The sequence below is a fragment of the Leptodactylus fuscus genome, chromosome 5, assembly GCF_031893055.1.
Source record: "Leptodactylus fuscus isolate aLepFus1 chromosome 5, aLepFus1.hap2, whole genome shotgun sequence".
Classification (NCBI taxonomy): Eukaryota; Metazoa; Chordata; class Amphibia; order Anura; family Leptodactylidae; genus Leptodactylus; species Leptodactylus fuscus.
The window spans coordinates 41,489,104-41,514,975 of NC_134269.1; the positions used below are offsets into that span (position 1 = coordinate 41,489,104).

Below are 25,872 nucleotides of genomic sequence, written 5' to 3' on the forward strand. Positions count from 1 at the left end.
GCAGGATGTCAATTCAGTGCAGACAGACAGCTACTTAAGAAGTCTTTTGTGTGTGGCTTGTAATCCAAAAAACATGATTCCCTTTTCTTTCTGGAAACATTGCAGGCCAAAACTGTATAGCAAAGAAAGACAGAAATATGACATCACAAGCATTGGTGTCATAATTCATGTTTCATAACCATCCATATACAGACATATGATGGGGGAAACCATACAAATCTCTAGTGTCAACCATCTGGACCTTCAGCAGTACAGTGGCCTAAATTATGTATCTGTGGAAAGGAGTATGATTTAATCTGTATGTTTAGTATGCCTAGAGTTGTAAAAGCAATTGCCATTTATTTATTATGCAACCAGAGTTATGGGTCGATTTATGATTATTTTTTTTTTATTAGATTTTATTTTTAGGTAACTGTATTTTTTGTAAATAATACATCTAAGATTTAATAAGATAGTCCTTGGTTTAATTTTTCAGTGTGTACTACAGAATTGCTGTGCGGATTAGAGGGCGCAGGCATGACTGCTCTGGGTATATCTGTGTCTCGTGTACCAAGTGGCAGATGGTTTCAGCTATTTGTGTGGATGTGCAGGTGTTGCCTCACTTCTTTGTAGTCTAGTGTGATAAGAGGATGTGGAAGTGAGTGTGGAAACTATATGGCCACATCCAGGGTCATGTGATTGTGCAGTGAGTGGGTGTTCAGAAGCCTGACACGCATCATAACTATAACAAGCTGTGCACCTATGTGACCATCACATGGCCAAGATAGGAACTGTATTCACTGGAAATATACAATGTAGATTCCTACAAAATATCGGTAAGCATAGATCTTGAAAACCAGTGAGGATTTTATATAGAAAGTATATTCAAAAATTGTATAACTTATATTTCCAGAAACTGAAATTTATCTTTACAGGCGATTTGCCATTAATAACACTTATCTCATGGTATAAGTGTATTTTATCTGGGGCTATAGGGACCCAGTAATAATCACAAAGGGGTCCCCAAATCTCCTATGTGAGTGGTCCAGGGGAGCGCATGAGTAAGCACTGTTCAGTTATCTTCCGTGGAACTGATAGTGATCTCTGTGATTCCAATGGAATGACAGAAGCATTGGATCTTCTATAAGTTTGGTACCATATTTATAAACTGACCTCATATATGTCATATTTGCAATATTGTAACTGTTTTGGTTAATAAAGTAGGAATAATTTTCATGATCACCTAAACTGTAGATACATATTTTTGTCAACCAAGTAGAAGACTTGCAGTAAGAAATTTGGACCCCTCCCTGATATAACAAGATTTACATAATAGTAAACTCTGTGCCAGAAAATATGGCCTTAGTATTCATACAAATTGTTCTTATTGGACTAGAATTCTATCCTGGTGTCCGCTGTAAGCCTATCCCTTCTGGATGTGTGGCTGCTAGGTGCTGAGCTGTGACCGTATAAGTGCCAGATCCTGGCATCATTTGCTTACAAGTTCTTTGTTTCTCTGTATTGGTATCACAGCTCTAAAGAGCGCACCAAGGTTGCTATGAACACCAAGTTCAGCAGACATGGAGCGCCAATGTTAGAACAAATTCCTGAATTATTCACATGCCCAAGCTACAACCAGCTGATACCATGCATAATTCATAAAGAAAGTCCAGCTGTCAGTGTGACCTTCCCATGAACGAGTTATCCCAGTAATGCTAGTGCCATGTGACAGTAATGCTGCCTCATGGTCCACAGTCCTAGATTGACTATAATCTTATTTTAAGGTTTAGTTTTATTGCTAGTCATACATATCAAGGAATATATAGTCATGTGTCAAAAGTGTAGAAGTGTAAAGAATATACAGTCTTGTGGAAAATGTAACAGTTTAGATTTTATCGTCTCTAATACTGTATGATATGCTATAGGATCTAACATTTGTATTAGGGGCACCAAATTATATACACCGAACAAAATCAAAACAAAAGTGTTAATAAATAAAACAAAAAACTTAACCTTTACTACGGACCACTAAATCATTAAACATGTCATAAAACCTTCCATATGGTGCAATAAGCCGCAAAAAGAATGAATACCAGTAATCTATGCCAGTAGAGCCCCATATACTGTATGTGGGAGTTCACACGGTGTAAAGTGGCGTGCAATTTGCGTATACAGGCGCAAAATTACGCGCCGTATACGATTGTAACTCCCATTGAAATCAATGGGATCTTTTTGAGCACGCAAACTGCTGACACGCATATACGTGCCAGATTGCGTGCCACTTTACACCGTGTGAACTCCCCCTAAGAGAAAAAAGATAGGCCTCCAGTTGTTAGTCTGTAAGAGTCAGACTGGTCTTACTGAGATTCAGATAAAAGTGGCGAGGATCTTGGTCCAGTTTTGCACTTGCGACCTTCTGTGTAAATAAGTAGAAATCTGGCAAAATTAGGGCGCGAAATCTGGCAAAATATGGGTGAGAAATCTGGAAAAAATCAAGGTGAGAAATCTGGAAAAAATCAGGGTGAGATATATGGCAAAATCAGGGCAAGAAATCTGGAAAAATCAGGGTGATATATCACAAAATCAGTAGAAATCTGGCAAAAATCAGGACGGAAATCTGGCAAAATCAGGACGAGAAATCTAGAAAAATCAGGGCAAGAAATTTGGGGGGAAAAAACGGCAAGAAATCTGAAAAATCAGGGCAAGGTATATCACAAAATCAGAAGAAATCTGGCAAAATAAGGGCAAGAAGTATGGCAAAATTAGGGAGAGAAATCTGGCAAAATCAGGGCAAGGTATATCACAAACTCAGAAGAAATCTGGCAAAAAAGGTGAGAATTCTTTCAAAATCAAGGCAAGAAATCTGGCAAAAATCAGGGAGAGAAATCTGGAAAAATCAGGGCGAGAAATCTGGAAAAATCAGGGTGAGAAATCTGGAAAAATCAGAGCGAGGTATATCACAAAATCAGTAGAAATCTGGAAAAATCAGGGCGAGAAATTTTGAAAAATCAGAGTGAGAAAGTTGGCAAAATCAGGGCAAGAAATCTGGAAAATTAGGGCAAGATATGTCACAAAATCAGTAGAAATCTAGAAAAATCAGGACAAGAAATCTGGAAAAATCAGGGTGAAAAATCTTGCAAGATCAGGGCGAGAAATCTGGCAAAATCAGCACAAAAAATCTGGCAAAATCGGGGCAATGTATATCAAAATAAAAAAAATCTTGCAAAATCGTCAGAAATCTGGCAAAATCAGGGCGAGGTATATCACAAAATCAGAAGAAATCTGGAAAAATCAGGGCAAAATATATGCCAAAATCAGGGCGAGAAATCTGGCAAAATCAGGGTGAGGTATATCACAAAATCAGTAGATATCTGGCAAAATCAGGGCAAGAAATTTGGCAAAATAAGGGCGAGAAATCTGGAAAAAAAACAGAGTGAGAAATTGGAAAAATCAGGGCAAGGTATATCACAAAATCAGAAGAAATCTGGCAAAATAAGGGCAAGAAATATGGCAAAATTAGAGAGAGAAATCTGGCAAAATCAAGGCAAAGTATATTACAAACTCAGAAGAAATCTGGCAAAATAAGTGAGAAATCTTGCAAAGTCAGGGCAAGAAATATGGAAAAATCAGGGCGAGAGATCTGGCAAAATCAGGGCGAGGTATATCACAAAATCAGTAGAAATCTGGCAAAATCAGGCCGAGAAATCTGGCAAAATCAGGCCGAGAAATCTGGAAAAATCAGGGCAAGACATCTGGAAAAATCAGGGCGAGATATATCACAAAATCAGGAGAAATCTGGCAAAATCAGGCGAGATATATGGCAAAATAAGGGCGAGAAATCTGGCAAAATCAGGGCAAGGTATACCATAAAATCTGGCAAAATCAGGGCAAGAAATCTGGAAAAATCAAGGCAAGTAATCTGGAAAAATCAGGGCAAGAAATCTGAGAAGTCAGAAAATCGGGGCGAGGTATATCACAAAATCAGGGCAAGAAATATAGCAAAATCAGGGTGAGGCAACTGGCTAAATCAGGGAAAGGTATATCATAAAATCAGTAGAAATCTGCCAAAATCAGGGCAAGAAATTTGGAAAAAATCAGGGCAAAGTATATCACAAACTCAGTAGAAATCTTGCAAAATCAGGGTGAGAAATCTGACAAAATCAGGGCGAGGTATATCAAAATCGAGATGAGATGTTTCACAAAAATCAAGGCAAGATACAAAATCAGGACACGAAATCTGGCAAAATCAAGGTGGGCTATTTGGTAAAATCAGGGTGTGATATTAAAAAATAGGGTAAGAAATTAGGAGAGACATATTTTCAAAATCAGGGCAGGATATTTGGAAAATCAAGTGAGACATTTTCACAAAATTCAGGGGAAATATTTCATAGAATCAGGGTGATAAATCTAGCAAAATTAGAATGAGTTATTTGGCTAATTCAAGACAAGATATTTCAATAAATTAGGACGATACTTGAAAAAAATTAAGGTGAGAGATCTTGCGATATAAAGGAGAGGTATTTCACAAACTAAGGATGAGCTTTTAGCCAAAATCAAGGTGAGAAAGCTACCAAAATAAGCGCAAGATATTTTATAAAATCAGGGTGAAAAATCGGACAAAACAGTAATAGTAGTCACAAGCCACTATGCCATTTTATCATTCCAGAAAATAAAGACCATCAGAAATGGGGTGTCAGGAGCGGGGTTTTTTTGTTTGTATTGTTTTAAATGTTTGGGTTTTTTCATTTGAAAATATTTCCAGCTAATTACTTAATTTCTTAAACTCTTGGTTAATCCCTCTAAGGATGTGATATTGCAAACACAAGCACAAGAATAAAGTATTGTTCCCTATCTGCTTCAGAAAAATAAAAGCCAAAGACTGGTCACTATGAATAATATTACTTTTCCCTGTACTAGTTTTTATAAATCACTCCTGTTGTATGACACACAGCTGTAAACACGGCATACACACAAGCGTTTTATTGTTCTTTGGATACTGTTTTTGCAGTAACTGCTGTACAAGGGGTCACATATCACATGCTGCCCTTAGTTCACATCCCAGATGCATTCATTTATAGTGCAAATGCACTGAGCTCAGTACTAACACAAAGTTTACTATAACATTTGGAAATGCTGGCGTTACAGCTGCTGACCATATGTTATGGTTTTTTTCTTGTATACAACCACAATTTATAACCCCAGGTAATTACATGTAGGGAGCTATGTAACCCCCTCCATAGAGGTCTCTAGGAATTGAGCAACCTGTTTGGCTGTCTAAGGCGGTGGAAAATAAAGAAAGCATACTTACCTGTCCCCAGTGCTCCGTGACATGTGCACCTCATGTGACCGCTGAGACCAATTAGTTTCTTCAGCGGGCGCAGGTTAGGAACTGGTGACAAATGTGAGTGATATCACCAATCCCTCTCCAGCATCCGCTGAGGACACTAAATGCCCTCAGCGGTTACATGAGGCGAAGGACTAGGAACGCTGAGGACACTTGGGGCAGACAATGGCGTTCTCGGGAGAGTGGCCCCTTCACTGATCCTCCATACAGGAGTATTAGCTCATTACTTACCTGTCTGCTTCCCTGTCTCACTCTGACTTTCTGCTCTGGGTACAATGTTGTGATGTCATGTGCGCCCGTAGAAGGAAAGAGCGGGAGCAGACAGGTATGAACGAATATTTACTACATATGCCACACAACTTGTAGGCATGAGGCCTAATGTGGCTTGCCGCCTAAAAATTGAAGACTTCCTGCTCTACTAATAGCAGAACCAGTTTAGGGCACCACTTCTCACTGGCTCTGACAGTTGTTAAAAATACAACTGGATATCAAAACCGGGGTGAACCAGATGCATTACACCCCTATGCTATTAACTTACGTCCTGCTCACGACCTCCTCCCCCTTCCTCTTCACATTTCAGGGGGCCCTGTGTGTCGAACATCATGCTACAACACAAATACATAATGTGCGGCACACAGGGCGCCCTGGAGGCTAAAGAGGAATTGGAAGAGGCCTCTGTGGGCATGAGCGGGGATCGGTAACTTACTTGCAGCCACTACAGATTGGACTAATCCAGCAGGAGGGGGCCTGTAGGGTTCCCTAAAGGCATAGGGCCTAGTGACCTTTTCACTGTTTTCATAACATGCAGTCTGATTCAGATTGTCAGATGTACAGAAATGTAGATTTTTTACCTTATGGGAATATATTATGTAAGGTCACGTATATTTAATTCTAAGCATAAATATTTAAGTAAAATGGCTGCTATATATTACTGCCAACTTACCAACACATGGGGCTTCCTCAGCCTCTGTCACTTGGATGTCAGGGATGGTGGCTGGTTTGGTGACTTTTCTGAAAGAAACAGATATTTAAGAAATGAGAAAACACAGTCTGTAAATTGTTCACCAATGACGGTTCCAATACGGCTATGCCAAGCATACGGGTTTATGGAGTAGTTGGGAGTTGGCCAACATCTATCTTTATATCTGACGATGGATACAGTCAAATATGAAAAATCACATTTTTCCAAAAATAAAATTGGCTGGAGACTGCTTATATAAAGCAATAAAGACTATTTCCATGAACGCCGGTGACCACCAACTCTGTCGTCAGGGTGTTGCCAGATAACTCCTATTAGATGTTCTTTTGTTCTCGGAGTTCTGTGTTGTACAGCTTAAACCGATCATGGAAGATTTCCCTAAGAACAGAACGGTTACATGTGGATATTGCTCCAGATGTTTCTACCACATGGTGTTGCTCTTGGAATACAGAAAAGAAAAAGTATTGCCAAAAGTCTGGGATTTGTGAATCAAATCCAACATCCAGGGTTTGCAGATCAGCAAATCTCTGACTATGAACAAGCACTGGGAAGTTCTAGAGGTGGAGATGGCTCTGCCATATGCAGAAGATACCGTATATACTCGAGTATAAGCCGACCCGAATATAAGCCGAGGCCCCTAATTTTACCACAAAAAAATGGGAAAACTTATTGACTCGAGTATAAGCCGAGGGGGGGAATGCAGCAGCTAATGGAAAATTTCAAAAATTAAAATGGTCGAGTTGGGTGCAGTAGGTGCTGGGGAAGGGGAGGGGGTGTTTTGGTTGTCTGTCTGTCCCTTCCCTGAGCTTGAGGACTGTTTTTTTTCCCCCACTTGGAATTCAGTCTGGCTGAATATAGGGGATCTGCAAGGCTCCTATTAACCCCTTCCTGACGGAACAGGAGCACTGCAGATCCCCTATATTCAGTAGACCGGGCACTGTCAGACACAGGATACCTAATGTGTATGTGTGTCATAGTAATTTTCTACTTTTATATGTATTCTAGGGAAAGGAGTGATTTAGAACTTTTACTTATGTTATTTTTTTACAGCTTCTTTTTTTCACTATTTTATGGGAGATTCTATACATTGCTATTGCGGCTGGTCATAGCCCCCCCCCCCCCCCTCAAATAAAAAAAGAAAAAAAAATGTTTGGTTTTTTTTTTGCCTGACTCGAGTGTAAGCCGTGCGAGGCTTTTTCAGCATAAAAACTGTGCTGAAAAACTAGGCTTATACTCGAGTATATATGGTATATCTCCTGTACTGTCCTCTTCACAAAGATTTATGAGCACCACATAGTGTTATATAGTCATAATGGTCCCAAAAGCTAGATAGCAATTGCATTATATAATTCTGTATATTACGTGTCTGCCCTAGGACTTGGCTTACAATTTTGACCTTTACTGACATTTGCAAGCATTGAAATACTGTCAATACAAGTACTGGAATACACATAGTTGTCACTCAGTAATTGTATTTCACCATATAACAACTAGACAAATTCCCATGTTGAAGAAACGCTGCTTTTTCTGCTGCAGATTTTTATTTTTTTTATTATTTTTTTTTTTTTTTTTTTTTGGGGGGGGGGGGGGGGGTTGAGCCAAGCCATGAGTGGATTGAGCAGAAGGAAGAAGTATAAGAACTTCCAATATATTTCCTTTTATAGCCATTCTTGGCTTTGGTTCAAAAAAAATGCAGCAAAATCTGCAACAAAAAAATCTGCATTTACGCAATGTGGGGCCTCCGTTTAATTGTAATTTTGAGATAGTTCATCATCCCCATGTTCTAGAGAAACTAAATGTTTGGCATTGAAGAGGTTGTCAAGGGCTATAAGAACAAAGCTTCTTTATTTTAGAAAAAGTGCCATGCCTATAAATAGGTTGTGACTGATACAGCAACTCTATCACATATTCTTCAATTCAGCTGATCTGAAGTACCAGACAAGACCAAGGACAGACGTGGCACTGACTTTGCAAAATAAAAATAAAAACCTGGCCATGCTGATCTAATTCTGGACAAGTCCTTTAACCTTCTATGCAATTGTGTATGATGATCTTATCTCCTTTATGATACAGAGTTAACATATTCCACAACGCTGTTCAGTAATGTCAGAAAAGGATTGGGCAGTCAGATTTCAACAATCCCATCTCTTCTTCTCAAGGATATAACCCTTTTTCTATTTCAAACACACATAGTGAATGTAGGTAAAGTGTTATATTTAATGCTATTATGATGTTTTGTATGTTTTACACTATTTTGTAGTGTTTATAGCACTTTCCCTTTCCCAGCCATGCACTGGCTTCTTGAGGGTTAATCAGCCATTCCTCCGCTGCTCTGTAGATAACAGTGGCCTTTGCTTTTTGTATTATAGAGAGTGGAAGGATTTAGCTTACGTTAGGATTCCACTTAAATCAGCGGAGGACTTTACACGTCACCCACTTACCTATAAAATTGGCAGAAACTGGGCAAAAACCTGGCGGACTCCATTATACTCTCCACTTTTTAAAGTGGTCAGGGTTTCTGTCTTTCGCGTCCCCATGTGGACCAGCAAGATGGAAACCCAACCCTAGTGTGAACCTACTGTTTGATAGCTATAGTGTAGTGCAGTCTACAGGTACTTAGGCCACAACAGGCTGCCCCATGCCATCAGGCCCCACATCTTGCAATAACCATTTGTGCTTGGAGAACATCACCACAGCCTAACAGTGAGCCCTGCATTTCTCCAATAATGGCTATGAGATGACACCTGGCTAAGTCCAGGTGTCACTTCGTATTCACCACAATGGAAAAGGACAGTAGACTAGAGGAGTGAAGAGTTGTGACCACTCCATGCGAGCTTGTAGAGTACCCAGAGAGTGCATACTGCTTACTAAGAAAACACTGCCTTTATGTTACTTATGATTGGAAGATCTGACTAGTGAACTGTGCTGTGAGCATCACCTTTACAGTTGCTAATGTGTCTCCTGTGTCTCATTCACACATAACATCTAGGGCACCCTGACATCCCATCACATTGGACACTGACTGCAGGGACACCAAACACTCAGGTGTGATCCCTCTCCACACTGTGCAATTCTAGGGCCTGTAAGGAGATTTGGTGCCAAAGTCACCGAGACAGGAGGAGAAGTGTCCATCTTGTGACTCCTCCACCGTATAAGGTCCTGCTGGGCCACCTAATATCCTGGGACCTGTTACTCTGCTGCCCCGGTAGTTATACCCCTGGAGGCTCGGTCAATTAATTTGCATGTATGAGTTAGTAAAAATCACAGATGACACACGAATATAAATCGGGGGACCAACCGTGCCATTTTTACTGACCCGTACACTGCTCATGGTCATGTGCATGTAGCCTTATTAGCAAACTCCTGCAGTCAAGTCATAAACTACTTGAAACTTTAGCCACCACATATGGGTGTGGTTTTGTCCACATGTGGCCACCACAACTCGCATTTGTGTCCATACCTGGTTTTAGCTTCAAAAGCTGCATAGAAAACTAGAATGTGTCTTAATCCTTACCCGCAACATTTTGTGGTTATTGTCTCATCACAAGAGGCAAAAATTCCTAAATCCAAATTTAGGATTTTAGCCACATGTGGTTATTATATGGCGACCTCTACGTGAGCTATTACCTAGAGAAAGAGATCCTCAGCAAGATCAGATACTTTATCATATCATCATCTAATGGAAGAAAAGGAAAGAGATAAGTGTCCTGCTCGATCTCCAGGCAGACTCCACCTGAACCTTCCTTTGAAGTGAACGGGAGTAGGATCATTTTTTCCAGATTTTGAATGGCGGATCCTACTGTAATATCACCAGTGTGAACTCACATATACAACCACAACAGTCTTTGAAGCCGTACTGACCCTTGGCTGAGCAGGTTGCAGCCCGAATGCCAAGATGTAGATGATGGAGGCGGGCGAATCCTTTCATTGTCATCCTGCATCTGAAGTCGAATAGGACGTCTCAAGCCCCAGAAGATATTGAGCAATCCTTCCACAATCAATTCTCCCTCTTCCTGTGAAAGAAGATATCACATGAAATATGGACATATAAGCATGAGCAAGATCTACTAATACAGCAAAATCCTTATAGATTTATTCTAACAGTATGAAACCATATAGTCATGACAATTCTGACCATCAAAGATAGCCGAAGGTAAAATCTCTTATTTTCTGATTCAATTAATCTCTTATTTTCATACAATGATCCTAGGGCTAATAATGGACTAGCAAATATTGTCATGATCTACAGTATGTCCATTGGTCTGATCTGTACTCATTTGATCATATGACTCCCTTTACCAGCTGTACATAGTGAGGGATGTAGGCCGTTGTGTTATGCTCATGGCCATCATGGCTTTATCAACCGGGCCTGTAAATGTTACACTAGGTTCACACTAGCGTTCGGGTCTCCGTTCTGTGGTTTCCGTCTTCTGCATGCAAGAAGACGGAAACCACAGACCGGGTCCAGCCATGAGCGGTGGTGAGCGTTTTATGCTCTCTGCCGCGAAACCGTTTTTTTTAAACCGGACACAGAGTACTGCATGTCCGACTGTGTCCAGATTTTAAAAAACGGTTTTACGGCGGAGAGCATAAAACGCTCACCGGCGCTCACGGCCGGAGATCTTTCAAATTCATTCAAATGAATGGGTGAGAAGGAGTCCTGCAGGTTTCCGTCTCCTGCCTCTGTTTTGTGCAGGAAACGGAAACCTGCAGAACGGAGACCGGACGCAGATGTGAACGAGCCCTTACCTGTATTCTATAGGCAGCACATAATACTAAGTAATAGAGGTAATTTGAAGCTTTCCCAGCATGCTTTGATTCAATTTTTTCAATAAGTTAAAATAAAAACTGTTTCCTATTAGATACGGTTTTTTTAATGAATAATGTTTATATTCTTTCTTTTTTCACAGCGGATTGATATGACACACAGAAATATACATTAGTGATAGAAAAAGAACGTTTTTTCCAAACTTTAGGGATTCTGATCAGTCAATAGTTTGATACAATAGACAAGTCGCCCACAAGTCTGTCAGACCAGCTCCTACATAAGCGGCTACAACCGACAGGTGAACGAAAAAATTAAATGCACCCGATTTTGGTTGTGACCAATTTTATTTGATGGTCAGCTGTATGGATGGAATATTTGTAAGTTTACGTACAAATGACTGTCCACCAACTACAGCGATCCAGAATCTAATGTGTATGGCCAGCTACATTGTATAACGGTCAAAACCTGCAGTCTATAGTTGGACACCATTAAAAAGCTCCATGATGATAGCAAATGTGATAAAGTAAGATATACAAAATTCACCCTTTAAAAGCTCCCGACATTCCAATGCTGACGCTCTGGTGCTCAGTAGTTCACCAACCTCAGAAGGAACATGGAGTGTAACTAACCATCCGGAACGCCAGAGGGTGCTGGTCATGTTGGAGTACGAGATGGGTGCATTGCATAAGACACACAGTTCAGTTGGAGTACAGAGGATCAAGACTCATGGAGTCACGCACCAATAAGAAAATGAATTGAGATGACACTAGACAACAGAGTTACAAGGAGCCTAGGGTGGAGACCAAGGAGGAGGACAACGGTCTACTGAAAGCTGGTGACCAGACAGTGAGATTCAGCGCCACCCCAGTAGTGTGTCAAATGTCTTGCCCAAGAAAGAGAAAAATTCTTTATGTATTGTCCAAGAGTCAGTAAAGAACCTTCTAAGCCCTATTTAGTTATCACTACCGTGTTGATCACCCGCTTGTTACACTTGCATTTACAGCAAAAGATCACTGAGGCCAGTGACTACTTGTAATGGTCCTGTGCATGTCCTGTACTAAAGGACAAGTAAACTAAGAGCAGCAGAGACCACCAGGGTGATGGCGACATAAGAGGTGAGCATTGTAACATGCAAATGTTGCGCGTGGTCAGATTCAAACCCATGACTCCAGCACGGGAGGGCAACAGGGCTTATCTCACTGCCCAGTTGTCAATTTATTCATACTTATCCAGGGGGTGTAACAGAGGAACAACTGCATAGGAATATTAAGAATTTACTATATACAGCCATGTCGGGAATAACATAAAGCCGTATACTAATCCGTCTATGAGATGTACATGTGGTCATATTGGTTTATGAATAGGGTTGAGTGATCAAGTTCGGAAAAGATCGGATTCCGATCGGCGATCGAGAAAATTTCGCGATCGGAATTCCGAACACGATCTTTTCAGGTGGGATCGAGATCGGTACTATTTCCCACAATGCTTTGCTTAGCCTTCACACTGAGTATACGCTCCGCTCATTCTGAGTGGAGTGTATACTCAGTGTGAAGGCTCCGCTGCGGTTCCATAGGAATGAATGGAAGCAGCCGGCACACAGCCTTAACCCCCTGCGCGCCAGCTGCCTCCATTCATTCTAATGGGAGACTAAACTAACAACTCTAGTAGCTACTTACCTCCGGAGATGTCTGCTCCGGTGCCTAGTGTTCTCCTTCTTCTTTGCCTCGCTGCCGCCGCCTCCCAGGTTAGTGTTTAAAGAACTAGGAAGGCGGAGCTTGTGGCTTAGTAGAGTGTAGGCGGGTACAGGGCGGGGAGACGTGACGTCTCCCCTCCCAGTACCCGCCCACACTCTCCTAACCCGCCCACACTCTCCTAATCTGGGAGGCAGGGGGCAGCGAGGTGAGAAGAGCAGCGTGGAGCAGTAGTGAGGCGAAGAAGAACACCAGGCACCGAAGCAGCCATCTCTACAGGTAAGTGGACACCAGGGGGGACTAAGTAGCCAGAGGATTTAAAAAAAAATCCTCTGGCTACTTAGTGATTCACTACACAGCGTGGATTCTAACAAATAAAGCGTTCAATTGTTAGATTCCATACTATATAGTGAATAGGATTGCTTTTAAAATCCGATCTCCGATTAGTAAAAAAAAATCCCATTGACTTGCATTGGGATCGAAATTGGGATCGAAATCGGGTTAGAATGAAAAATGACTGGAAATCGGATTTTAAAATCGATCCTGAAAAGTTAAGATCGGCTCAACCCTATTTATGAAGATCTAAATATTTTTTCATGAGGATATTGCTTACTAGATTGTAAAATATTCATAGAGGAAGATATACGCCATTGTTGTGCAGTATTATTACTTCTTTACCTCTCGATGTCGGAGCTGTAAATTCTGTCCTTCATAATACAAGTTGTAATTCCTCAGATGTGCCAGCAACTCATTCCTAGAGGAGACAGATTACCATTATTGAATGTGTGAATATACTGCAAATGCCCAGACTTCTATAGTCAAAACTGGGGCAACTATATATAGAACAATCCGTCATGTGTGTATCCCCATGGAGGAGGGGAGAAAAGTACATTATACTTTACACTCCCAAGCGCCACTCCCATCATGCACTGGGGCAAGTACATTATCTGACAATGACATTTATATTAAATTATGTCCTCCCAAAGCTCGGTGGAAAGAACCGTTCAATGAGCGACATGTGCAAAGTCTATAGTACAGAGTGAGATAGTGAATTATCTAGGTCACATCAATGTTACTGTAGGCGTATACAAACAGCCCTGACAGGGTACAGTTACTCTATATCCATGTATAATATAATGCTTATATCAAGGCTCACTACATTGTATTAGGAAAAATGAACGTCTCCTGAAACCAAACTGTAAGAAGATACAGAAAAATCTAAAAATAGAGAAATTAAATGGGAAAAATATTTCTCCTGACCACAGAATGCAGGACAGATCCCTGGATTAATAGTACTGTATAGTGTATATAAAGCCATATTCAAATTATTATTTTTATCCATATTCTTGGCTAATACTTATGGGAAGGATCCAAGTAGTTCAGCTAGAAAACAGATGAGTAATTTAAGGATCAAGGTCCCCATTGTAAAATCGGCATCTGACCCCTTCCTACTCTACCCCGCCATTTCTACTACTAGTGTCTCCTTTCAATGGGGCCTTTGGCCTTTGACAAGGGCCTGGGTGCAGCTGCTACACCCCGTAACAACGCCCCTGTACTAGTAGCCTGGAACATTCAGCGGCCAGATGTTACATTGTCATCAATAAGATTTATGATATCCTATTCGCACAGTGCCGTAGAAATCCTCATAGACTGCTGGGCACGGTGTGGTCTTGCCGAATATATTCTCATAGATTTAAAGGTATAAAACAGAAGCGTCAAAAACACTTGCATGTCCCCTTTTCATTCACTTTCTGGAGCCTTGTTCTCAAGATATGAGTGGGACCCATAGCTATTAGATATTAAAGGCATATCCTATGGATATAGCCATAGTTACTGAGATGGAAACAGCCCTTTGCGGCTAAGGCCCCATGTTGCAGAAACGCAGCTTTTTTTTTTGTTGCAGATTTTGCTGCGGTTTTTTGAGCCAAAGCCAGGAGTGGATTGAGTAAATGCTAAAAGCATAAGCATTTCTTATATATTTCCCATTCCTTTTGTAGACATTCTTAGCTTTGGCTCAAAAACCGCAACAAAATCTGCAACAAAAAAAAGCTGCATTTCCGCAACATGGGGCCTGAGCCTAAGGGTTAACTGGCAGTCGTTGTGCGGCAAACAGATAAATAAGTATTTTCTTTGTATCACCTGGTAGGTTGGCGTCCATGTTATTTGTACTGACTGACTAATGTGCCAAAGTCTCTGTAGAATAGAATACAGGTTATCTGGGGTTATGATTTATTTATGACCAGGATGGGGTATTCTCACAACAATATATACAGCAGTATATTAGACACGTGATAACTTTATAACCCCTATTTTGGAGTCACATCTCACATTACTTAAAGCTAAGATACTAGTATAGAATACTGACATTATATAGATTATAACTGGGATTATATAGTCCAAAGCGGTAAATTTCCTCAAATTCATTAAAATTTTATTCATCAAATTATACAGTATCAATAATTGTATAATATAATTTTAAAAATGAATAATTTTACTTTGAAGCCAGAGAGGGTAACTTTTTTCCGACTGCACTTGGGCCCTGACAAACTAAACCTCGGGCATACTCTTACAAGGCTTTGAAAAAGGAATAAGATTTCCGAAACGCGTCAGCCTGGATGTATTTTTGTGACACGTGTGATGATGATTTACTTTTATCTGGAATTGTGTAATAAATAAAGAGGAAAGATTTTTTATTACGAGAACGGCTGTGCTGGATACTCCATTTTATTCTTGGATTTACCATACTCTTACAAGGCCTGAGGCAGATTTTGCATTTGGGCCCAGAAGTTTCATTGTACAAGAGATGTCCCACATATAGTACAGAGCAGTGGGGGACGCCTTATATCTAAGGGCCCCTTCACACTACGGATACGCTGCCTGATTCTGAACGTTAAAACTCGTTCAGAATCACCGCGTATAAAGCAGATCCCATTCATTTCAATGGGGAGCCGGCATACGAGCGCTCCCGATTGAAATGAATGGGCTGCTTTTTACTCTACGAGCGCTCCCATTGAAGTGAATGGGAAGCGCTCGTATGTACGGCTCGGACTGAGCCGAGTGCCGGGCCCCTTCACACGGTGAGCCGTACACGTGAGCGCTTCCCATTCACTTCAATGAGAGCGCTCATAGAGTAAAAAGCAGCCCATTCATTTCAATGGGGAGCACTCGTATGCCGGCTCCCATTGAAATGAATGGGATCTGCTTTATATACGCTGATTCTGACCGTGTTTTAACGTTCAGAATCAGGCAGTGTATCAGTAGTGTGAAGGGGCCCTAACTCACAGCTCCATCCCTGAGGAGAGGAATGATGGAGAGGTCAATAAGTTACATCTGGTCACAGACTAAGGGGGAGACACCTCAATGATTTCTATATCCCTTCCTTATAGGTGCTTCATAGCTTCTGCTCAACACCACTTCTGTATTATCCTTAGAAAAGCAGAGATATATTGGCACTTGCCAGGACATCTTATGTGAATTAGACATTCCTTCAATACTTTGCAATCCTTAGTCACATTCTTGTGAAAACTAAATCAATTCTACCTGTACAAGAGGATCTGAAGAGGGTAAAGAAGGAATAGCTGACCAAGATGGCCAAGTGTAAGCGGACATTAGTATAACCCAAGAGCAGATACATTATACATATAGCTGCCCATGCCCAATGATAATATCATCTATCTACATAGAGGTCTTGACAATTGTATTGGACCCCATCTACATGCTGTGGACATTCTGCAGTCCATTCCATGTAACAGATGCAAGTCTACAAATCCCCCACAGATGAAATATCCTAAAAGCTACCCATGACGGAAGAGGATTTTCTGTTCAATTTCCTTTGGAAAGGAAGTTTTCTTAAAGGAAACCGCTGTTTTATTCTCCTCTAGTTGTCATCCATGGCCCACAATGTCAAAGGGCAAAAGATATGACTGAGAGTAATAGTCATAGGATATACTGAGGACAGAAGATGAGACCGGAAGACATCAATAGGAAAAACTCACTTGGAAATGTACTTGTCCTTCCCGCAGGGGACTAGTGATGTGTCCAGAGACTGCTCCATGTGTTCATCCCTTGGTCTATGGGTGGGAGAGCTTGCAAGAGAATAGTATCATAGAGTAAGTAACGTTCTGTGCGTAATATTATTCAGGTCAGGATCAGTCATCATTATAGGGCAGTAATGTCACATCTCATAGGGGACCCCACTAGTTCACTTATATTATATACATGGGCCGACCACATATACATAATAATGATCACTAAACAATGTTCAGTATGAAGTAAACTATCACCTGCAAACTAGTAGCAGCCATATTTGCTAATTTGCTACAGTATATACATATATACACACATAGAGAAAGAGGAGGTGAAACACAATGAGTAAACATTGACTTTGCAGGGCAAAAAAGTAAGTGAACCTACACATTTGTGAATAAAAGGTGTTTCAAGGTGAGATTGGAAGGATGGGTTTCACAGGTGCTTTGTCCAATAAATAAAGGCACACCACACCTGGTTACTGACAAATCTGTTCTCACCAATAAAGTGGAGTAAATTCACAAATGTTTATACTCTACATAAGGAACACAATGAGAATTGTGAAAGACATGGGAAAAAATCCCAAAATAACAGCAAAATACATACTAAAGAAGAAAGTGTACCTCTGTTCATGTGTCCACCATTAGGAGGACATTGAACAATAATGGTGTTCATGAAATATGTTCAGATGAGACAATAGTGGAACTTTTTAGCACAAATGCACAATGTTATGTTTGGAGGTAAAAGAAGATTACACTCTAATCTCTATATCACACACAATGTATCACTCCCATCATCCCTGACCCCAGGAGCTGACACTCTAATCTCTATATCACACACAATGTATCACTCCCATCATCCCTGACCCAGGAGCTGACAATCTAATCTCTATATCACACACAATGTATCACCCCCATCATCCCTGACCCAGGAGCTGACAAACTAATCTCTATATCACACAATGTATCACTCCCATCATCCCTGACCCCAGGAGCTGACACTCTAATCTCTATATCACACAATGTATCACTCCCATCATCCCTGAGCCCAGGAGCTGACACTCTAATCTCTATATCACACAATGTATCACTCCCATCATCCCTGAGCCCAGGAGCTGACACTCTAATCTCTATATCACACACAATGTATCACTCCCATCATTAGAGTGCATGATGGAGGGAACATTATGGTGTGGGGCTGTTTTGTTCCCTCATGGCCAGGATGCCTTGTGGACACAGAGAACAACAAATTCTAAGATGTAACAAAGTATCTTAGAGGAGCATGCAAGGGCTGCAGTCTATGACCTTAAGCTGAAGAGACCTGAGGCCTGTCGTTCCATAAGATTGGGAGAATTGGACCCTGCTCTCAGAATCGGTGAGGGACCCATGGGTCCAAATCATTAGAGGAGAACTTAAAAACTTGGTACAACACATTTAACTCTACCCAGATCGTGTGATGTGAAGGGAAGAGGATTGTGTACACAAGTCATCCCAGAAATAATGAAAAGAAACACATTTGCAAGGAAGGAGGGTTCAAAATTACTCCACATTTTAGAAATCTTATTTGAAGCTACAGGAAACATTTGGTGTGACGGCTGGTTACCCACCTGCATTGTAGACGGTTACTCACTGTGCTCAATAAAAGGAAAGAACGCCTCAACGGTTAAAGGGAGTGATCGACTGTGTGCAGCATGATAGATAATAGACATTGTAATTGCATTGTGATCTATATACCTATTTCCACCTTATTCGAGCATTGTCTTCTGCCAGTTTTATGAATGTGCTCCAATGTATCGCTCACATCTGGTCATGTCCCCAGTGACTACTTACAACCTAATTGCCTTCCCCACACACATACTAAGATCACTATACGTCAATAAATCTGTATGTGGATGACCCTTTATTCAGATTACAATAACATCACTGAAGCATATCCCAATAAATGGACACATCCTAGAAGCTGGGGATGAAAGAATTAGGTCAGAAGATAAATTGTAAGAATGTCACCTGTCAACTGCAGATGACGCTAATCTTAAAGCGATAGGCCAGGAGTTAATATATTACATAGCCACACAATCAGTGATCCATATATTAGATAGATGAGTGTTTAATTTTTGGGATCTCTAGTGGTCACTAGGACAGAGGACGCCCATCTGTCACACTTTCCCACCAGGACATAAACGGAATTTAGGATTCTATGGGATTGCAGAAATGGCCGAGACCACTTGGATGAGAGCAATGGACTTTAATGTTAATAGAGACTGATGCAGAAGATGGATCCCCTGTGTCTATGTTCAGTCTCATTCACTGTGATGTAAAAACACAAAAGACGCCTTCTTCTATTATGTATTGTTCACTTTTCTATGGGAAGAAAAAGTACTGCAGATATGACAATTAGAAAAGTAACCAAACATGTCAGAAGAAAGCTAATATTAGTGTGAAGGCCGACAGACGGCGATGTGCCAGTATTATTCACTCTATCACCATTATAGCGCCATGCTCTCATTCTATGATGGACAAGAGCAATGAAGTATCAACACCACTTACAAGTTGGCTGAGGTTCAGACAGAAATGCAGCACAATTTTAGGCACACCATGTTGCATATGAAACAAGGTGCAAAAGCTGTCAGGGCACTTGTACACGATTGAGTCCTGTTCATGTTCATAGAAAACGGTCTCTGTTTGGGCCGTAGCACCCGGACTGAACTTGGCCATGTGCATAGGAGGATTCAGTGAGCTCCTGAACAACCCAATTACAACCTAAAAGTATACTGAGCAGCCAGACTGTGTAGCAACTGTCCATGGCCGAAGCCCTGCACACCCACAACTCCCAAGGGTTGTGCAATTTTGCAGATAAAACTGAGCTATATCTCTTACCACAATCTTATTTGTAAAATCACATGGCTATTGGGGCAGGAGTGGCCAAATGGGGTTACCGCACTGTTGGGTCCTTAGCCAGTAGAGATATTAAAAAAGAGAAGGAATTGAAAGAAAATATAGTACAAAAATATATTAGAAAATTTCCAAACTTTTTTGCAAAGTTCAAAGCCTACAATTGAAGACAGCTGAATTTCCAGGAATTCTAGTATAATTACCTGTTCCAAGCGCATGTAACCGCCTGGAAAGCCTTATCCTAATACTCTCCACAGATGTGCGGACTTCTGTGCGTAGGTACAGTAGTAGAATTTCTGTTCCTCTTTCTAAATTGTATTAGGCTTCCTGTTTGTAGACATGAAACTATAGATGTGGCCTGTCATCGAGCCGTGTGATCGCAGAGTCACTTCCTTCCTAAAGTCAGAGAGTTTCCTCTCTTACATGCTGATGGGGGAGCAATTGACAAAGGGAAGGGTGAATATGTTGTCCTAGTTGTCAGAGCAGTATCTTATCACCTTCAATTTAGATAAGACGGTGAAGTTCATTGTCATTACAGCGGTGTCAGACGTTTCATTGCAGAATACTGGTTTCAATCATCTGAAAGTTGTGACATATGTGGCCTAGTTCACACATGTGGTTTTGATCTTTAATGGACACAAACAGAAGAGGCCCCAGGCTGAGAAAATATGGACCCCTTTCTCTATAACAACTTATCATAGAGATTGCTGAGGACCCCACCATGTGATCAACTTATTATAGCGGTGCCATTTTAACACAAACTAAAGGTAGGGCTGGGGTCACATACTGAAAACATGGTGCCGAATGTCTGCAGCAAGTAGTCCTGCAAGCTGTCACTGCAAAAAACATCTAAAACTATAGATAACTGGCACTGAGTCGGTTACAATATGGCGCTCCACTGCGGCCGACACTACACCCTCTGTACCCAATAGACCTCTATGTCCGGCCTGTCTTCTCCCAGATGCTGATCTTGGCATGTCATCCACCAATCATGAGGGTGCACACGGGCACTCCATTCTTCACTAAAGTCTTCTATAATGAAGTAGATATTGTATGTAGAAAGTTGTGACTCTTCAGTGGCGTACATTAGCAGATAACAAGTGTTATACAGTAATTACAAGCTAGGTCTAGTTTGTAAGATCACAGAACTCCGCGACCTCGCAACCAAAGAAACCATCCTCTTACTCACAAGTGTCCGAACGTATTTTGGTTCTTGGAACCGAATGGCAACTTTGGTTAGGAGGTTTCCCATCAGCAATCCTCCAAGTCAGGCCAATAACGGAGCATGGGAATAGGCCCTTAAAGAGGTTTCCAAGGAGTTTAGTCTTTCCTACTTGCTTCATGGATTTATTCAAACTGGATTAGGTTGGTACCCAGTGATCCAAACCAGGATCCAAGCCTTGAATTGATACGCCACATCCGTCATCGTCCTATAAACACGGTTTAAAAACACTAGATACCTGACAGAGCCCATTACAGTCAATAGGGTCCGATGGGCTCCGTGTGCTGTTTTAACGGCCTGGTCCGCCTCTCCATTGTTTGTGTCCCCTGATGGAAACGAATGACGGAGAGCCAGCACTAGCATGAACCTAGTCATAGCCACTGGTAAGTTTGTGCACCGATCACTCACCGTGTGGCTCTGCCCTTAAAATCCCTTTACATCGGCCGTGATCACACAATCCTACTGACTACAAACCGTCACTTTGCAACAACACAGCGATTTTTGTTGCAGATTTTTGAGCCAAATTCAAGAGTGGATTTAACTTATGAGAGCTTCCTTTATATTTCCCATTCCTTTTCAAGCCATTCCATTTTGGCTAAAAGGCAGCAAAATCTGTGAAAATAAAACCTCTGTCTTTCTCAGCATTTTCTGTCGATAACATAGTGACGGCGTGTTTCTGGTTGCCGAGAAACTGTTGTAAATGTACTAACCGCTTGGGAGAGGGATCTCTTTTTTGCCAAACCGTCCCACTATCACGAAAAAGGCTGCAGTAATAAAATGCAAAAAGATATTTAACTGTTTGTGGCGTGGCCAAAACCTTTAGACATCCGACAAGTGAGAATAATTGCCATATTATGCATGGGGGACTTTTTTCTCTGCCACTTTCAGCTTCAAAACAAGGGACACCTGATGGGGCCCATTATAGTCAATGGGGTCCCCCGGGCTCAGTGTGTAACCGCTGTTTTAGCGGTCCGCCTCTCTGACATTTGGGTCCCCCGGCTAGTGTAAAGGTACCATTCAGAGGATACATGTTTAAAGATGCTCAACCTCCATAATTCACCCCTGGTTTTGGCTGCAAAACCCCTTACATGTCAAAGAACAGAAAGAGGGACAAAATGTGCGGATGATAATACAGTAATATATTACAAGTAACGCTCATTCTGAACCACCATACTTGTCCTCCTTGTTCCCTTGATATATTTTTCTGCCAAAAAGCAAAATTGTATCCGATCTAGAAAGAAGTAGTGAAACCTGTCATTATGGCTTTCCCGTTTCCTTCTGCTGGGATCCAAGTTGGCCGACGGAGGAGGAAACATGGACCACAAATAACAGCGCGTAGATGCGGCATTGAAGAGCGATAACATCAAGAGGACAATTGGCTTCCTGATATTAAGAGACTTTATCATTTATAGATGACCAAGAGAGTGTATAATAAAAGCTAATGTGTCTGTAATTATAAAGAAGGGCCTGTAGTCGCAGCACGAAGCGCCGGTAACAGCGGTGCAATGTTGACAGGAAACCACATCACATGGCAAGAAGAGAAAAAAAGGAAGTGTTGACACTTGACAAAGCTCCATTTAGTGCAGCGGCTCCAGATCTCTGCTCTCTGGGTCTCCTTGTATTGTGACTCACATCGTGTAGTTTAGCTTGTAGCTGTATAGAATTAAGGAGGTTGCTTTTTATTTTTTATCCAGAATCAGCCCCACACTTGGCTATTAAGAGCCCAGTTTCCATTCACTGGGTTTCCAATAAACGTACTGCAAAAATAGTGGAGACAAACGGAGCCCGTGGGACCCCATTGGCTACAAAGCTGTCCGTTAAAAATCAGGATTTCCGTCGAAGATGTAAATTGCAATACCAGACATGATCTATAGACTAGAGCTGTTTCTTAAAAAACAAAACTCTATTCTCATAGTTTTCATGCACAAATAGAATACTAGACAAGGAAAATATCCCCCAAAATATTTGAGTTGACCTCTCCAAGCGAGCTGTTAAACATACTATGAAGCTATTACAGCTCCTGTAGGGACTGGAACTCCTGGAGCAATGAATATTTGGAGTTTAGAAAGTTGGGTGACTCCTCAGGACCATCTATATTGCTAACCACAGGAACTAAGATCAGCCTAGAACACTGTGACGGGAGGTCCAAGTAATATGAACGTTGCAAGAAAATATGTCCCTTTGCCTGGAAATGTATGGCCAATTTCCATGACGGTACGGGTCATAATGGACTATTATAGCTGCATTATTGAAAGAATTGGTCACTAGATCGTCATTTGTTCAATAGTTGTTCAACCACCAGTCTATTTTAAAGGGATAGTCTAGTGTCAGTATTTATGGCTATATCCATAGAATATGTCAGAAATACCTGAATGACGACGTGGTTCCCGCCTATCTCGAAAACAGGGCCCAGATCACTCCTGCAAGTAAATGAAGAGGGGCCATGCATGTGCAGCTCTTTCTATTCACAAGTTCCGGAATAGCCTTTGGTAGTCCCGCACAAGTGACTGGAGAGACTCACACATGCGCAGCCCCTTTCTAAATGGGGCCCTGTTCTTGTGATAGGTGCAGGATCCACCTCTGGGAGGGCCAGTTCTCCCATACACATGCACCATTGGCTCGGCAATGCATACAATTTTTCTTAATAGAGACAAGGAAGTAAGCTGCTGGTAAACACCTCTGGCGGTAATTTATCTGCTAATAAGACTGAGCTTGTTAAATTCCAACAGGCCTGAATGTGAGAGGCCCCCCATACACATTAGATGGTGGGCCGAAAGGATAACTATTATGGCTGATGAATCGATGAACAATTACTCAGTCCACTGTGAAAAAATTTACCTGGCCAACCGTACATCTCAATACACCTGCCCAACCATACACCTCAATACACCTGCCCAACCATACCATGATGCATATGGCAATGCTGTATGCACTCATGCCTATACTGTAACACCAAGTCCATATATTCCCCTAATGATGAAGCCACAGGCGTTCCATGTGCCACCATATGGTCAGATCAGCTGGAGGCTTGTGATCCTTGTTGGAGATCATTAACCCTGTCAGTGAACAGCTGAGCTTTTTTCTCCACTATATAATAGGACCCTATGTATTCAGATGAGCACTATGTGAACTGTTAATACGGCTGGAGAAAGTACAGTAGGATACCCATGTAAGCCCATTTATAGTATGTAATGCCTATATTTAGAGGGGGGATGTTGCCAGCAAGCATAAGTTAATCCTTATTGCAAAAGTTCTATTTTCTCCACAGATCTGGGCCCACCCTGTAATGGGGCTGGGGATGACATACCATATGGGTGTATTGCCTACTTTTTCGGACAGAAAACCGGTAGACCCCATTATAGTCTATGAGGCCGTGGGCAGGGGCGTAACTACCGCCATAGCAGCGGAGGCAGCTGCCACAGGGCCCGGGACATTAGGGGCCCGGTGACAGCCACTACCGCTGCTATCATTATACTCGGGGGTCTTTGCAGACCCCCGAGTATAATGATCGACGGACCGGGAGAGGTAAGAAACATAAAAAACACTGTTACTTACCTCTCCACGATCCTGCCAGGCCTCCTTCCTTCTTGTCTGACGTCACATGAACCCGGCCTGCTTCCCGGGTCATGTGACGTCCGACGTCATAGGACAAGGACGGCAGCGGAGAAGACAGCGTAGGAGTCGGGGGACAGGTAAAAAACAGTATTTTTTTATGTTTTTATTCCCCCGGGTCTCCGATTATTATAATCTGAGGTCTGAAAAGACCCCAGAATATAATAATTGTTTATGGGTGTCCACTATGGGCTATAATACTGTGTGCAGGGGTCACTATGGGGCATACTACTGTGTGCAGGGGCCACTAAGGGACATAATACTGTGTGCAGGGGCCACTATGGGGGATAATACTCTGTGCAGGGGCCACTATGGGGGATAATACTGTGTGCAGGGGCCACTATGGGGCATAATACTGTGTGCAGGGGCCACTATGGGGGATAATACTGTGTGCAGGGGCCACTATGGGGGATAATACTGTGTGCAGGGGCCACTATGGGGCATAATACTGTGTCCTGGGGCCACTATGGGGGATAATACTGTGTGCAGGGGCCACTATGGGGCATAATACTGTGTGCAGGGGCCACTATGGGGGATAATACTGTGTGCAGGGGCCACTAAGGGACATAATACTGTGTGCAGGGGCCACTATGGGGGATAATACTGTGTGCAGGGGCCACTATGGGGGATAATACTGTGTGCAGGGGCCACTATGGGGCATAATACTGTGTGCAGGGGCCACTATGGGGCATAATACTGTGTGTTGGAGCCACTAATGGACATAATACCGTGTGCAGGGCTTACTAAGGGACATAATAGAGTGCGGAGGAGGGGGTCGGTCGAGGTCATCGGTGTCGGTTGGGGGGGGGCATGTCAAAAGTTCGCCATGGGGCCCTGCCATTCCTAATTACACCACTGACCGTGGGTTTCCAAAGGTGGCAGCTCTTTTAAGAGGAATACGTTTCTGTTCGGAGGGGGTCCCCAAGTGGACTCCCCGAATGGAAACCCATACACAGATGTGAACTGGGCCTATGAGACATTTAAGGGACAAAGTGGGACAGAAGGACTAGGGTAGAGGTAGCAATCACTACCAGTCTCTGGAGCCTCAGGGGGCCCAAAGATCTCTTTAAAGCATAGGAAGACACCAGTATTACAGAGAGCCCAGGGCAAGTAGGGGCACCATTACATATTTTCCATTGAGGCCCAGGAACTTGACATTGGATCACCTCTGGATCAAAAGTAGGGACTGTCCCTGTAAAAGAGAGACAACCGGGAGATATGCTTATGCAGCCTGTGCATTGGCACAGGGTCCAAGAGGTAAGGAGTTTTAGGGCAAGCGGTTGTCATGAAACATGAGTTGCTCCTTCTGTTCCACAGGTCTGGGCCCAACCTCTAATGCAGGGACCATTATACCCAATAT

The 25,872-nt window shown here is 42.1% G+C and overlaps 2 protein-coding genes and 1 long non-coding RNA gene across 3 annotated transcripts in view; 1 reads left to right on the forward strand and 2 right to left on the reverse strand.

Moving 5' to 3' along the window:
• LOC142202762 (uncharacterized) overlaps positions 1-25,872 on the reverse strand; it is an 827,816-nt gene that overhangs the window by 651,224 nt on the left and 150,720 nt on the right. The gene's annotated exons all lie outside the window — the stretch shown is intronic.
• The window catches only part of RASSF2 (Ras association domain family member 2), a 54,316-nt gene that overhangs the window by 27,271 nt on the left and 1,173 nt on the right, over positions 1-25,872 (reverse strand). The window contains exons 2-5 of the mRNA XM_075273053.1: positions 16,757-16,846; positions 13,440-13,515; positions 10,164-10,315; positions 6,267-6,334 (exon numbers count right to left, since the gene is read on the reverse strand). Coding sequence (XP_075129154.1) covers positions 6,267-6,334; positions 10,164-10,315; positions 13,440-13,515; positions 16,757-16,815 — 355 coding nt within the window. The 5' untranslated portion in view covers positions 16,816-16,846. The remainder of the gene's footprint in view (positions 1-6,266; positions 6,335-10,163; positions 10,316-13,439; positions 13,516-16,756; positions 16,847-25,872) is intronic.
• LOC142202758 (gastrokine-1-like) overlaps positions 22,126-25,872 on the forward strand; it is a 474,099-nt gene continuing 470,352 nt past the window's right edge. Inside the window, exon 1 of the mRNA XM_075273066.1 lies at positions 22,126-22,136. The gene's annotated coding sequence lies outside the window, so the exon portion shown is untranslated. The remainder of the gene's footprint in view (positions 22,137-25,872) is intronic.